Raw genomic sequence first — 16543 nt, 5'->3', positions numbered from 1 at the left:
AATGTGATTGCGCATAATACAAGGCTTTTTTTCTTTCTCAAAGAAAAACAAAACTCTGCCCCTTTTTTAGATATACTAAATACTCCAATGCTAACCAATAGACACTTTTGAAGGTTATAAAAAATGAAAATTTTCATTTAGAATTGCCATTGATACATACTATTTACTATAATTTGATTTCCAATGCATTTGTATTGTCAATTTAAAGAATAATGATATTAATATTACCCTCTCTTTTTCAAAATAAGTATCGCGTATATGTATTTTACACGGATTAAAAAAAGTTAATAAATAAATGAAAATAAATAATAATTTTATAAAATTAATCTTATTAAATGAAAAAGTAGTATTTATATTATGTTAAAAAACTAAAATGAAACTTATTGGAAGTATTAGTGGAAAAAAATATACATTAATTAAATTGAAAAGTTAATATGATGCTATATTTATTTTGGAATAATTTTTTCAAATGTAATATTTATTTTGAAGTGAAAAAGAATAATACTATTTTAAATTTTTAACATCTTAGTAAGACCCTTTAAATTATGATTTAATTATATTTTTACTCTCACCATTTTTAGTCCCCTGATTAAGCTTAAATTATTGATAATTTTCTTTTTTCACATTTAAAATTATTTTATTCAAAGTTTGAAACTCCAAAGTCTTACCTGACCTCAACTAGGTGTAACCAACTGACACCTTTTCAAACGCCATTTTTTTCTTCTACAGTTTCTATATCAACATACTTTGAAAGTAAGAGAAACCAAAACTAGTATGGCAGCTACACAAAATAGGGTCAAAATAGTATTTTTGAACAAAAAATTGGTTTGTAGCTAAAGAGCCAAAATTGTTTATGACACTCATAATAACTCCCCCCTATCCCTCTTGCTCTCTCTCCTATTTAATCCCCCAAAGAGTACACTCACGCCTAACACCTTTCACTCTCATTGACAACCAACAAGTGAGACATATTTTCTCTTTTCTCTTAAGCCATATACCACTTTGGTCATACTCATAATCTTTTTTCTTCATTTTCAGTAGTTAAGATCACCAATACCACCAAGTCATGAAGCAAAGACAGATCTTTGCTCGAGTGGTGATTTTGTTGCTCATGTTCTTAGTTGGAGCCAGGTTTGCTAAAGCAAAAGAAGGAGGAGAAGAAGCTGCTGATAGGATTTTGAAACTCCCTGGTCAGCCAAAAGTATCATTTAAGCAATTTTCTGGCTATGTTACTGTCAACAAGGTTGCTGGTAGAGCTCTCTTTTACTGGCTCGCTGAAGCTGCCCAAAATCCTCTCACCAAACCTTTGGTCATTTGGCTTAATGGAGGTTAGAACTTCTAACCACTCTTATCTCATAAATTATTATAACCTCCAAAATCATTATGATCTCAACTAATCTCCACATAACACATAATTAAATATTTTACTTTTTTATAAATTAAACTTAACACATGTCTTACATAAAGGTTAATTAAAGTCATAAATACATGATCATTCATAACTATCTAATAATTTCTTCTTCTCTCACTCACATACCATAGTCACTTTAGCATTTTGATTAAGTGAGAGCAGTTGTATGCAAATTCATTATTTTTTAATAGTCTATAACATATCCTAAAGACACTGTTATATCGATTTTTTTTTAATAAACTGTTGTATAGGCCTTAGATTAGTGATATGGATTTCTTTTTTTCCTCATTTGGCATTTTAATCCATATGCTTTTAGTAACGCTAAGAAACGATGAAAAATACAGCTAATACTATTTTGCTACCGACATACACCAGTCAACAAGATGTACACATACTATCTTTTTTAGAACCTCTTAAATATTTTTCTGTGCATCTTTAATTAATGAGACGTTTCATTTCGTTTTCCTTAAATACCGCCTATTGGCAACGCTATTAGTTTGACTTGAAATTGAATAAAAACATTTATTCTTTTCCGTGTTGCTTATTTTTTATTTATATTTTCAAAGTGGCCTAATTAATTAAGCCAGTTTTGTGGTTGATTTTTTTGGGGGGGTTACACTTACATTACAGTGTGTCATTATATTTAATTTAATTAGGGGAGAGAAAATGAAAAATTGAAAAAATAAATTGGATGTAGAAATGCATTGAATTTTTGTACCGTGAAAGAAACAAAAGAAAGTGTTTGTAGAGCCCACATGAGTAGGTTGGCAAATGGCGATGGATAGCTTGGAATGATGACCTAACTAACGATGAATGGTGCAAAGCAACATACACGCACAAGGCCACAGTGAATTTCTGGTCTCGATTTCTCTCTCCTTTTTTCTTGTTTTTATTTTCTTTTCTCATACACGCACGCATACACACGCATGACACTTAATGCCTGAAAGCAACTAAAAACCAGCCTCATTGATGATTAAGTAGCCTCAGAGCCATTATTTAAGGTTCTGTTATTCAACTTGTCAGCTGGCATTGGCACACCATCAATACAACCCTATACTGTGTGTAGCAGAGTGCACATCTATATCTACCTATCTAAGCATTTAGTTGAACTTTAATTAAACTCACTTTAAATCATTTTTTGAAAACGACTGAACAATATTTGAAATGTATAAAAGAAAATTTTCTAGTAATAAAAACATGGGTCTTGTTATTAAGCAACCGCTACTAATCACTAAAAATATTTTATTGAACATTACTACATTAGAAGTGTATTAGTACTAATGATTAGTAGAAATGCATTAAATAGCACTTTATAATGAAAAGATTCTATAAAATTAACTTTTTCATTTTGTTTCTTAATCACCATCCTGACTTGGAAGTACACTTAAAAGAATTCAGAATGAACAATTTCTAATTTCTTTTACCATATTCTTTAAATAAATATTTTACTTTTTTATCTTTTTAAAGTATTGCATTTTATATTTTTAACCCTAAATAGGCTAACCAAGTTTTTTTAAACATTACTTTATACTTTATTCAATTTATTTATCTTACTAGGTTTTGACTTTTAATCCATTTTTTCTAATTTAGCGTGCAATAATCTTTTGTGGTAAATTAGGTCCAGGATGTTCATCAGTGGCATATGGAGCATCTGAAGAGATTGGCCCATTTAGAATAAACAAAACAGCTTCTGGTCTATACAAAAACAAGTTCTCATGGAACTCAGTGGCCAACCTCTTGTTCTTGGAAGCTCCGGCCGGCGTCGGCTTCTCCTATACCAACCGCTCCTCCGACCTCCTCGACACCGGTGACCGCCGCACCGGTAGGGCCCCACAACTCTCCCATCCACATTAATTGCCACCACCCTTCACGGTTCATATATATCTTTGTTGGTGATGATTTTTTTTGGTAGGCCATGGAAAATAATAAAGATGAGCATATTAAAATTGGTGATAAAATTGAGCAGCTGAATGGACGCGGTTCACCAAAATCAATTACTTCTTCTAACATTATTATTATGATGAGTTGATATGTGTCCCCAAACATAATTACCAATTGATAACGATGGACCAATTTTGGTGGTCCACGTTCATCACATAATTATTTATGTATTGACCAACCACGTACCTCTTTAAACAAGCTGTACTTGATTGTAGCACTCGCTTCAGTACAAAAATTTCTCGTGATCGTAATTGAAACTTCCAAAACGTGATTCAGCTGAAAATAACACCTAGAGGCTAGAGTTCAATTTTATTTTTATCCATTTGATTCAATTAGCAACAAAATGTTGTTGTCTCAATAAAAGAATAGTGATATTTACCAAATCATTTATTTTTGTTGTTTTTCTTAAATGTCTTTTCATGTATTCAATTGCAATATGGTTGGAATCATTTTCTTCATTCTTTTTTTTTTTTGCTGTAGGTACATGTGTAACTAATCATTTTTCTAATTAATGACTAATGAATCCTATACTTGTATGCTTATGTGTTCAATTCACTGTTCAGCTCAAGATTCTCTGGAATTTGTTATCCAATGGCTAGAACGATTCCCTCGTTACAAAACTCGGGAGCTCTATATCACTGGAGAGAGCTATGCAGGTCATTATGTTCCTCAATTAGCCAAGGAAATCATGACCTACAATGCAAAAACCAAGCACCCCATCAATCTCAAAGGAATCATGGTAAACACTCCACTCTCTTTTTTGCATTTATAATCATAAACAGCTTTTTCAGTACATAATAAGATTCATTTTAAGCATGCATATAAAAGTGGTAGGTTCTTAAAAAGGAAAAAAAATATTTATTACATCAAATTACAAATGTGTAGTAATAAATATTTTTGTTTGAAGTACAAGTCTAATAGGAGAATGTGAACTTACATAGGAGGTTGTATCTTCCAAAAAATTTATACTAATTGCTTTTAATTTCTGAATGCTTATGTATATTTTAACTTGCCTTTATTTGTTTGTCCGGGGACTTTATAAGATAAAGACAAATGTTAACTAGTATCTCTAAAAGCATTGGTTAAAGAATTAAAATAATTAATTTTAATATAAAAATTATAGAAGAGGACAAAAACAAAGGATAGTGTAACTTTATGTATCTCAACAAAAAGATTTATCCTTTTAATTCTTTAATTAATACTCTTAGGACACTGAATGATTAGCAAGACCCAAGAGTAAATTACAACTTTTAACAACTTAAAATGTAATATCTTGACATTTTAAGATAAGATTATATAGATGTTGTTATAAGAAGGGGTGGAATATTGATGGTGAAGTTTTGTTAATATTAATAATGCAATGCAGGTAGGAAATGCAGTGACAGACAACTACTATGATAACTTGGGCACAGTGACGTATTGGTGGAGCCATGCTATGATCTCCGACCAGACTTTCCGGCAACTAATGAGTAGATGTGATTTTCACAGGCAGAAGGAATCTGATGAGTGTGAGTCTGTGTATAGCTATGCCATGGATCAAGAGTTTGGTAACATTGATCAGTACAACATCTATGATCCTCCATGCAACAACTCTGATGGTAGTAGTAGTGGTAGTGGCTCTGCCACCCGCCGCACCATGCGGTTACCTCACCGACCCCATGTGGTATTTAATTTTCATCCAACACTGCTATCTGCCACTGTAATTAAATTTTTATAATTATGTCTTGTCTTATCTTTTAAGAAGGCACATCTTAGTATTAAAAAAAAATGTACATGACAGCAACATCATAGTGTGATATTGGTTGCAAATAGCATGTCTCTTAAGAATGTATAGAAAAACAGGTTAAAAGAGGTTAATCCCTTAAATAACTATCTTAGGGATTAGTCTTTGTCTCTCTACCAAAAAATATCTTAATCGCCATAAAAAATGTACATGAGGGTATATTAGAAACCTACAAATTTAAATATAAATAAAATATTGTGACATAGTAATGTATTCGTTTTTAAAAAAAATAAGTATGCATGAAGACATCGGCAGTTTTATATAAGATAGAAGTTAATTAATATTGGTTATTTATGTAAGATTGAATATTGACATTAAATTTTTCTCATGATATTTTTGCTATGTATATGACAGATAATCTTGTTAATTCATATGAGCTTATGGAAAATTTATTTATGTTCAGGCTTTTAGGCATTGGTCTGGTTATGATCCATGTACGGAAAAGTATGCCGAGATTTACTACAACAGGCCTGATGTTCAGAAAGCACTCCATGCTAACAAAACTGGCATTCCATATAGGTGGACTGCTTGCAGGTTAGTTTATGTTGCTGTAGAGTATGAAGGGTTGAATCCCATGTTTTAATTGCAAAATGAGTTATGAGAGTCATGTACAAAAAGTTGATTAATTGATGATAATGTTGGTTTTCATTTGATGCAGTGAGGTTTTGAATCGGAACTGGAATGATACAGATGTATCTGTTCTTCCAATTTATAGAGAGTTGATAGCTCACGGAATAAGAGTTTGGGTGTTCAGGTTGGTTTTGAAATGCATTAATTTATAGCTCTCCACCCTTGTGTTTCTCTCTTCTAGCTGCACCATCTAGAAAAAAACATGCAATTTCTTAAATACTTCTAGACTTTTAGTAAATATTGTTCTTTAATTTAGTTAAAGCTAGAATTTCACTTTAATAATCTACATAGTAAAAGTTTATCTTATAAGTCGGGATAAGATATTGAAATGAAGCTCTTAATTTTAATTTTTTAATTAGAGAACAGTATGAAAAGCATGTAAAGAATTGCGTCTAAATTTTGTAGCAAATCCTACTAGTATCTCCCCATGTCTCGTTTTCTCTCACACGAGATAGTGCAGCTGGCTAGAAAGGATCCAAGTCAATGATTAATGGGAAGATGCATATTAATTATGTTTGACACTTTTGGCTATAACAGTGGGGACGTGGACTCAGTGGTGCCTGTCACAGCAACAAGATATGCCCTTGCACAGCTTAAGTTGTCAACTAAAATACCATGGTATCCTTGGTATGTCAAAAACCAGGTGAGTGCATTTGAAAATTGTTCTTCCTCTCCCATATCTAAGTATATATTAGTATTAGTTAGTCACTGATTAGTTGCTGTTGCCGTGTGTCTTGGATAGTTTTAATGCTATATTATTAGCTATCTAGCTAGCTAGGGTTTATAATAGAGCTACTGAGTCACTAATCGGACACTTCGGCACATAAATAAATTTTTTATATATACATAAACATAAAATTAGAAATTTTATTAGAATGGATAATGGAGCTTAATTATGATATAGGACTCTTGATAGGTTAGCAGTTGTCGATTGGCCCGCTCCCAACCTTGATAGGATAGGACTCTTGCACTCCTTACTCTTTAAATTAATCCTTTGATTTTCAGTGGTTAAACATTTCTGGTCTATGTTGATTCAAAATCAATCTTCACCTGATGCCAAACGTTGAACTTGCTTAAAGTGTAAAAGTCCCTAATATCCTACTCCTACCTTCGATTTATCATACATAAGCTGCCTGCCCCTACTTAATTTTTATTCACCCTTGTGGAGCGGACCTACTTCTTGGCCACATAAAAAAAGATGCAATCATGTTGAGGTAATTACTATATGTAAAATAGGGTCCTTAAATGGTACTAGATGTGGATATATATAAGGAGAAATTACATTTACTTTTGACACTGACATAAGTCTCTTCTCTAATTTTCAAATAGACACTCACCTTTGTATTACAGTATTTAATAATGCGACATACTTATTTAGTCAAGAGACACTCACTCCTTTGATTATATTTAGGGGAGGTGAATGTTTTTTTTTAAAAAAACAAGAGAGTATGAGTGTGTTTGGTTGAGATGGTAAAAATAGAAAATGAAAATACAGAAAAAATATTTAAATTAAATAGAGTGTAAAAGATGTAGAACTCATCCTATTTTGTTTCCATTTCTCTCTTTTTCCCTTCTACCCAACACTCTTAAGAAGACATCATGAGATAATTGTAATTTCCCCTATATATAATATAAGAGTACATTGTATATGGAAATGGAAAATTCAATTTTGGGTTTTTAAGATTAAGGGAATTTGTGTGGTCATGAAGGTTGGAGGGTGGACAGAGGTGTACGAAGGGGTAACATTCGCGACAGTGAGAGGAGCAGGTCATGAAGTGCCACTATTCAAGCCAAGAGCAGCCCTTCAGTTATTCACATCATTCCTTACAGGAAAGCCTCTTCCAAAGTCCTAGAAAACCAAATAGAAGATGGTGTTAAGAAAAAGGAAAACTGAGGTGAAAAAAAAAGAATGACAAAGGAAATTAAAAAAGAGGGAAACAAGTGTAAAAGCCTAGAGGTGGTGCTAATTTCTATTGCCTTGTTATTGTTCCGAACAAATTTTATGACATTTTTCGTTGTCAACAAATTAACAAAACGGGTTGGTGGAAAAAGAAAGTGTCCATTCTAAAATCTCAAATGTGCATTTTTTTCCTCTCCTTTTTTCCTTTTTATTGCATCTTTTGGTTAATATTTTTTATTATATTCATTAATAAGACGGGAAGATCAAATATCTTGTGCACCCAGTATTTTTTTTAAATACTAAAATTGTTCCTGCATTTTTTTTTATTTGTGATAGGTGTGTGTGAGAGTGATCATACGAATCAAGTTGATACGGATCAATTTGATCCATAAGTCATTTATAGAACAATACGGATCAACTTGATTTGTAAAAAACTTACGGATCAAATTGATTCGTAAAATTTCTACGGATCAACTTAAATGACTTTAAGGATATTTTTGTTATTTCACCTTAAGTGCTGGGTGCACTGCAATAATACTGAGTGCACCTAGCAACACCCCAAAACTAGTCCTGTCAATCTATTTTGGCCCAGTTTGCCTACTTCTGATATGAGCTGAAAAATGCAATCTAGTTTCTTTAATTTCTTTAAGGGTGGATTGAAAAGTTAGACTGACCTAAAAATAACTATAAAATTTATAAAAACTAAAACTATGATTGAAGAAAATCCTCATTTCTTTACTTAAAATAAAAAAAAAATATATTAGATTATAAATACAACACCACTTTCATATCAAAACAAAGTGGAAATCTTGAATCTTAACTTCTTTTTTTTACCTACGTTGTTGCTTCTTGCACTTTTACTATTTTTTTCTACCCTTCTCATTATATTTTGAAAAGTTTATTTCAAATGTAAAATACTTTCGAAATGAGTTCTTCGAAATATAACTGAAGTATAGGAAACAATAACGTAATTACATGAAATTTTACCACTACATCATTGCAATTGTAATAAATCAAAGAATGTTTTGCATATTATAAAAATATGTTTAAATTTAAATAAATTTTAAAATTGCCAAGAAGTATATACATAATCAAGAGTTGTTTGGAGGGTCGTAATTGCTGTTGGTAGAATTCAGCTCCGTGGATAAGCAACCATCCTTTGAGTTGGATGAAAGAGGGATTCAAACCAATGGGATTAAGGATCAATGCTCCGATATTGTGGGAACCTCACCCAATTAAAGATTTGATAATTTCTCTCTTATATTTTGCTTATTGCTACGTTCTCTTATCAGAACATTACTATGGCCCTACACCTGCCTTTAGATAATAAAACAATATGTTAGCATACCTTGTTTGACACAAGGGGGACTTTACAATATATTCCTTGCATCATTTCGTATTTTTGCGAAAGTGAGGTACCTAATATTGGTCACTAGTGCCACACGTTTTAACTTTATGCTACTCGTATAAAGTTTCCATTCAATCTTTGGCAGCTAGATCCTTTTTACGTTTCTTGTTCGTACTCACTTTGACTATAAAAGATAATGTAAAATTTATACCATAAATGTCGGGTCAACTTTCGAATTCTATTGCTTCAATGCATTGTATAGAAATTATGTCAAGAATCTAGAAAGGTGCTTCTAAAGCTATTGTTTTATTTATTATTTATTGATTTAATGTGACTTTTAGTTATTATGTTTTTCCAGTTGTTTTATCTTATTGTATTAAGTTTTAAAAGTTTAATTTTAGTATTTTATGTTTTAAAATATATTATTTGTCTTTTTTTAAAAATTTTAGGTTAAAAACCTTAGCATTTTGTTAATTTTAAAATTTTAAGATAATTAATCTAATATAATGAATCAAACTGACATTAATTTTTTTAATATCAACGTATTATGGTGAGAGCTTATTGCAATCTTCTTCTATTTCAAAAAATTTAAATATAACTTTATTACTTATTGTCATTGACATATGTTAATATGCAAAATACACTTGTTATATTAATTATCTTTATAAAAAGAGTTTTTTTTTATCATTCTTTCATAAAAGGACTTTGATTTACGAGTTTTTACTTTTGATTTTCCAAATTATGTGATTGCACATTAATATAACCAAATCATACCAACCATAATCGTCTGTTTGACTAGGCTTTTAATGATTTACTTTAAGAAAACACTGCCTCAAATATCAAGACGTAACAGTTAAAATGTTATACAAACAGGCTAATACCAGCAAAGTTAATGAAAGAAAAATTAAAGTCAATTAATGATGGTCAAAAGGTGACTGGAACGAACAAATTACAAAAATAAATATTCCCTTTGCCAAAAGTATTCTGCTAACAAATAGTTCAGACAATTTGCTTGCAGGGTTTAAATTAATTTGATGTCAACAAATTTCTTTGATAAGTACCTCTATTAGCTTTTGCTAAACCCTATATATGTTTATTAAAATAAGAATCTCTTATCTAACGACATTTTATAGAATAAATATTTAATTGAACCTTTTTTTTGTTTAATCTGAACACATGGTGATAGACAACAAACCAAATCATTAATATAGGCAAATATGCGTACTATTATCTTTTGGAGAAAAAAAAAATCTCCCACTTAGCAATCTAGAGCTTTCATAAATTGTTAAAATTTAAAGCAATGCTATAGAGTCAATAAAAGAAAAAATAGCTAAATACCCTTACATAATTGATTACCGTTGAAGGAAATTAGGTACTACTAATTTCTATTTTCTCATTCTAAATGAAAATTAAGAAAGTGATGGTTGCCAACTCGTTAGTGAAGAGTCAAAAGAATTGAGAGAAGCCAATTTATAGTTTTTAAGTTTATCATTAAACATGGGGTCTTTTTAAAAAAAACTATGATATTTGTCACTATTTTATGAGTATGCATGCACCACTGTTCATTTAGAGTAGATTTTGGGTTGTGTCGTTTAGTGCTATCCAGTAATCCAGCAATATCAACACCACAAATTAATGTCCAACTTCTAATTGTAGGACTTTAAAATCACATTGACCAAAGGTCTTTCTTTTTTACTTTGGTGTGAATCAAAGGTCATTCTGTGCTTATTTTCTGCGACAATGAATCAGGCGATATATGGAAAGGGAGTGTTGTCTTCTTTTTTTTCTTTTTTTTTTAAAGAAAAGTGGACAAGGAAATTATTAGGAAAAGGAATCCGATAAAGCAGCATTGGAGCCCAGATATATCAAATAATTTTGTGATTCACGGTTTATACTTTAACGAAAAATAATGCTACCTTCTTTATTGTCTATGTATATTATTAAATTCGTGCCGTCCAAATTATTCTCCATCACATACACTGTTGTTTCAACACTTCTAAATTCCCTTTCTAAGGAGTGAAAATAATCAAAAATAATATATTTATAACTTTTTCTTTTTTAAAAAAAAATACTATAGTGTACTGTGATGTTTGGAGATAGTATATGGTTACCAGTGTACGTCTGCGTGTAAAAGACTGACACACTCTTGCACGAATCTAATAAATCCGTGTAAAAAAATAGACACTCCTTTTCTTTATTATAAAGAAAGTTATCCAAATCTGGTGAAAAAATATTTATTATGAACTAACCTAACCAAAAGTTGCCAGTGGTGAAGGAAGAAAAACTCCCCGAAGAAAAAGACAAGGGTCTAAGAAGTCAAAAAGCACAACAGTAGTAGAAGAAATTCATGCATCAACCTGTTGAGTTGATTTAGATATATCATGTGAACAAATTTTATAAAATTGCTGCCCCAAAAAATAAAGCTTAATAAATATGAATATATTTATAAAAATAGTTCCTCCAATTCATATTACATGTTTCTTTGAGATGTTTAATTTATTTCAAAATATATATTGATTTAAAAAAGTTAAAAATAGTTAGTCAATAAAAAAATATGAAAAATGAAGAGAATAATATTTAGTCAATAATAGAATAATACTAGGTTAGTATCTTACTGGTGCATCCAGATAACTTTTTTAAGCTGTGTTGATTCTTAAAATAAGTAATTCTATATTGATAAATGATTTAATTTATATATTACTTTTAATATGTTAATTTTTAATGTATAATAACTCTAATTGTCATTTGCGTACACAATAAAACAGCTTATCTAAATCAGTTATGCTTTTCCAAAGTATATATTATATTAGTGTGAGAATTCATGTTTAATTTTTATAATATATAAAAAAAATTAACAACAATTACGAGTAAAATTAATGAGTTAAAAGACACTGATCCAAGAAAAAGAATATTATATTAAAAAAGTACAGGGAATCCAATAATGTAAGGAAAAAATATTAAACAAGAAAAAGTGAAAGTCGTACAAACCAAACAGAACAAGGACCAGTACGAAAATTTTCAATTTTTTAAGGATATATTGTTATTGTTAGCAACAAGCTGTAGCCAGAAAACGAGTTTGAGATTGGTCATAGAAATCGCAGCCACGCCATTATTTTTCATATTAGCATTATTATTATTATACTATATATATAGATAGATTTGTCTGTTTTAAAGGTCCAAAAAGAGCTCTTTCTTCTCCTTCACTTTCTCCATCCATTTTTAGCGTTCAGTGCTTTTGATGCTTCTGCTGTCCTTCCAGATCTTGCACATCATTCAGTTCTTCTGCTTCTTCTTCACTCAGATTTCTGTGGGGTGTTCCTCATGTCACGGAAGTAAAGGTAAAGTTTTTATGTGTTCCCTTTTTTTGTTATTATAATTATCCTCTTGTTATTGTTCATTATTCATCTGGGGGTTTGAATATGTGTATTTTGATGGCTGTTTAGTGGGTTTAGCTCTGTTTCTATTATAACAATTAATTTTGTTTTGGGGGTTTTGTGCAGGCAAAAGGAGGTTTCTCTTCTTACCTATATGAACTTTTGGTGTTGAATTTGGTTGGTGTTTAAATTATTGAAGAGTGTATTGGAGGATTGTGGAGAAGGAAGTGTTGAGGTTGATTGTGGAGTTGAAAAGGATTGAACTTGTTTTGTTGATTATTGTTTGTTGAAGTTTGGTTTTTTTCTCAATGGCTGTAGAGGAGTCTGAGCCTGTGATTGGGGAGCTGGAAAGGGAGGAGAATTTGATTGCTGCGGTAAGGCATATTGTGAAGGCACTGGGGCCAAATAAGACCCTTACTAGTGATGCCAAGAAAATTCTGGCAGATCTTGGCACTAGATTGTCCTCCATGTCCGTACCTAGTGAGAAGGAGGAGGGGAAACAAGGGCAAGGGAAGGATGATGGTGATAATTGTGATGGCGGTGGTGATCTTTATGATGAGGATGATGATGATGATGAGGGTATTAGTGCTATTGAAGAAAAGCTTAATGTGATTCAGGAGAAAATTATGAGATGGGAGGAAGATCAGTCCATGATTTGGGATTTGGGACCTGAGGAAGCATCTGAGTATCTGAATGCTGCTAACGAAGCCCGCCGGTTGATTGAGAAGTTGGAAAGTTTGAATTTGAAGAAAGAGGATCAAGAGTACAAGTTTATGCAGAGGGCGTATAGTGTTCTTCAAACAGCTATGGCGCGGCTTGAAGAAGAATTCAGGAACTTGCTTATCCAGAACAGGCAACCTTTTGAGCCTGAGTACGTCTCTTTTCGCTCCAGCGAGGAAGATGCTGTTGATGAGAACTCCATAGTCTCTTTAGGTGATGAATCAGTTGAGGAATCACTTCAAAGAGATAGTGTCAGCAGAGCTTCTGAGGAGCATATCATTTATTTGGTTCATCCAGCCGTGATCCCGGATCTCAGGTGTATTGCAAACTTGCTTTTTGCTTCTAATTATGTTCAGGAATGCTCCAATGCTTATATTATTGTCCGGAGGGATGCCTTAGATGAGTGCCTCTTCATTCTTGAAATGGAAAGGCTCAGCATCGAGGACGTCTTGAAAATGGAGTGGGGTACTCTGAACTCAAAAATCAAAAGATGGATTTGGGCTGTGAAAATTTTTGTTAGGGTGTATCTTGCAAGTGAGAGGTGGCTCAGTGACCAGCTTTTTGGGGAGGGTGAGCCTGTTGGTCTATCTTGTTTTGTCGATGCATCTAAGGCTTCGATATTGCAGCTTCTGAATTTCGGTGAAGCCATGTCCATTGGGCCTCACCAACCTGAGAAATTGTTTCGTGTTCTTGACATGTATGAGGTTCTACAAGACCTTATGCCAGACATTGATGCTTTGTATTCAGATGAGGTTGGTTCCTCGGTTAAAATTGAATGTCATGAGGTTCTGAAGAGATTAGGTGATTGTGTGAGGGTGACATTTCTTGAATTTGAAAATGCCATTGCAACAAATGTATCATCAACTCCTTTTGTAGGTGGTGGGATACATCCTTTGACCAAATATGTTATGAATTATCTTAGAACCCTTACTGACTACAGTGACATACTCAATCTGCTTCTGAAGGACCAAGACGAGGATGCCATTTCGCTGTCACCTGACATGAGCCCTGGTACAGAGGAAGATAGCAGAAGCCAGGGATCTCCAGGTAGAGTTTCCTCAATGGCCCTTCACTTCCGATCAATTGCTTCAATCTTGGAAAGCAACCTCGAGGAGAAGTCCAAGTTATACAAAGAAGTCTCCTTGCAGCACTTGTTCTTAATGAACAACCTGCATTATATGGCTGAAAAGGTTAAGGGGTCTGAACTCAGGCTCATACATGGAGATGAATGGATTCGAAAGTGCAATTGGAAGTTTCAGCAGCATGCAATGAAATATGAGAGAGCTAGTTGGAGTCCCATTCTCAACTTGCTTAAGGATGAGGGAATTCATGTTCCGGGTACAAATTCGGTCTCAAAAAGTCTTCTTAAAGAGAGGCTACGAAGCTTCTACCTTGGCTTTGAGGATGTTTACAGGATCCAGACAGCTTGGATTATCCCAGATATTCAGCTTCGTGAAGATTTGCGGATTTCTATATCCCTCAAAGTAATCCAAGCTTATAGGACGTTTGTCGGAAGGCACAATAGTCACATAAGTGACAAAATCATTAAGTACAGTGCTGATGATTTAGAAAACTACCTTTTGGATTTCTTTGAAGGATCTCAAAAGTGGTTGCAAAATCCTCATAGGAGGTGATAGCAGATGGGCAAGAATAATGCTGTTCTCTTAACACTGGTTTGTTGTATGTGTTCATAAACAGGTTAGGGTCCATGTCAAAACCTTATTGTCCCACTTAGTATGTATTATATTAAATGATTGTAAGAGTTTCAGAGTTATGCTGCCCTTTTGCAATGTATTCTTTTGATTTACTTAAACTTGTTTCCAAAATAGGAGTAATAGGATATTCTGTTTTCTTTCTCTTTAAGGTTTATGTGTTCAACACATGCAATAAATCTAAAGGGTATGGTCATTATTGGCCTTAACGAAAAACATGGTTCTATTATATTCTAATTCTCTTGTAATTCAATTCCTACGACACCTTAGCAGTTAGCACGGTTATAACTTGATAGAACTTGAAGTTATATTGGAGGCATATGTGAGTAGGACCATAAACCAAGTTAAATAACCGGTAAGCATTTTGACCCAGTGAATGGTCATCAAAGAAATCTATAGTGGTCAAAATCTAGAAATAGTATTCGAAATGGCTCTTGATAAGGCAATAAAGATATTATAAATTTGACCTGTAGCTGATGAAATTGTCTGGAAATGAGAAATTTGAAGTCAACTTGAGGTTATCAAGCCAGATGCATTCACCAAACGGCCTGCAAATAGAATTAGTTACCTATTGCAGTGCCATCATTTTTTCAAGTGTAATATATTGAGACTTTCTTCTTCAAAGGAGATGGGACAAATAATTTTAGAATTAAATCTTAAAAATGAAAGAAGTATTTTTTTAATGAATTCTAAAATGAGAATTTTTGCATAGACTAATTAGAGGGACTTTTATTTTTAAGAAAAGTTTAAAGGGTCAAACACTGCTTATTAACAAATTGGTGACGAGCACTTGGTCTTTCCCTCCTGGAAGTGTAACTCACTCTATTAAACTGAAAGAGACACTTCCTTGAGCAACTTGAAATCTTTGGAGGGTCCTGAATTGGCCATTGGCCAATAGTCAGCAATATTGGTCAATATTTTAAATGGGAAATTGAATTTGGACCTAACACTTTTTTTTCATGCCATGTGAGTTATTATGAAGATAATATAAGACCCCTTGCCCACCATCATACCCCCAAAAAACATAAAGGAATAAAGTAATAGACCGTTACGGAGCACCCACCAAGGGGTTGCCTCAAACAAAAATTACTCTTTCTAGTTTCTTCTATCGTGGAAAATGTTTAAAGAAAAAGGGGTTTTGAATGAGAATGAATGAACAAATGAAAAATGTTTAAGGTCCTCATTGGTTGGCCTTATTTTAAGTTTAACATGGCTGCAGGAGCATGTTGACACGTTATTATATCTGTATCTGCTAAGTGGCAATAAGTTCTGTTTGAAGACAAGAGATGTGGCTGTTCTTTTGAATAATGACATTTCCTCACCCTTTGACCAAAAACTATACCTTGAAATCCCTTTTTCTAATATGTATTGTGTAGATATTTGATGAATGTGATCTGTGTTCAAAGTTATTTTTTAAAGCTTCAAGAAATTCTTAATAGGTACTGCAATTCCAACCATGGTCCTTCACCCCAAATAAATTATATGTGGCTGAATCTTGAACATTCACTGACACCAAATTTATGGCCACCAATTAAATAAAAAAATTGTTTTTGTAATTTTTTTTTGTTAAGTTAAATAATAATTTTGAAATTCTTTTTATAAAGATCACAGTTCACAAGCATCCTTCTGAGTTAAACTAGAACAATATAGCATCAGTCAATCAACACCCTTGATGATAATAATTTTGAAATTCTAACTAAATCACCATATACCAAGATTTTACA

General features: G+C 32.5%; 2 protein-coding genes across 3 annotated transcripts; both read left to right on the top strand.

Annotated features, from left to right (window-relative positions):
• The first annotated feature begins 801 nt into the window (after positions 1-801).
• LOC100799618 (serine carboxypeptidase-like 25) lies at positions 802-7835 on the top strand. Of its 2 annotated transcripts, none has more exons than XM_006585716.3 (9): positions 802-961; positions 1039-1328; positions 3030-3233; positions 3916-4091; positions 4719-5015; positions 5539-5669; positions 5794-5889; positions 6303-6408; positions 7475-7835. In XM_006585716.3, the coding sequence occupies exons 2-9, from the start codon at positions 1067-1069 to the stop codon at positions 7616-7618; spliced, it is 1416 nt and encodes a 471-aa protein (XP_006585779.1). In that variant the 5' UTR covers positions 802-961; positions 1039-1066; the 3' UTR covers positions 7619-7835. The 2 variants fall into 2 exon arrangements, with proteins under 2 accessions (XP_006585779.1, XP_006585780.1); XM_006585717.4 differs by having other exon boundaries at positions 881-961; positions 1042-1328.
• Positions 7836-12083: 4248 nt separating this feature from the next.
• On the top strand, positions 12084-14881 carry LOC100799102 (exocyst complex component EXO70E2). The gene is made up of 2 exons (XM_006585715.3): positions 12084-12351; positions 12514-14881. The coding sequence occupies exon 2, from the start codon at positions 12696-12698 to the stop codon at positions 14739-14741; it is 2046 nt and encodes a 681-aa protein (XP_006585778.1). The 5' UTR covers positions 12084-12351; positions 12514-12695; the 3' UTR covers positions 14742-14881.
• Positions 14882-16543: the final 1662 nt, after the last annotated feature.

Source organism: Glycine max, chromosome 8 (assembly GCF_000004515.6).
Source record: "Glycine max cultivar Williams 82 chromosome 8, Glycine_max_v4.0, whole genome shotgun sequence".
NCBI lineage: Eukaryota > Viridiplantae > Streptophyta > Magnoliopsida > Fabales > Fabaceae > Glycine > Glycine max.
This window is presented reverse-complemented; position numbering and strand designations above follow the sequence as displayed.

Bases quoted from the DNA above. Each gene is read 5' to 3' on its own strand.
- LOC100799618 (XM_006585716.3), top strand. From the start codon at position 1,067: ATGAAGCAAAGACAGATCTTTGCTCGAGTGGTGATTTTGTTGCTCATG. The intron at 4,092-4,718 runs GTAAACACTCCA...AATGCAATGCAG, and splicing joins TCAATCTCAAAGGAATCATG to GTAGGAAATGCAGTGACAGA. The intron at 5,016-5,538 runs GTATTTAATTTT...ATTTATGTTCAG, and splicing joins TACCTCACCGACCCCATGTG to GCTTTTAGGCATTGGTCTGG.
- LOC100799102 (XM_006585715.3), top strand. From the start codon at position 12,696: ATGGCTGTAGAGGAGTCTGAGCCTGTGATTGGGGAGCTGGAAAGGGAG.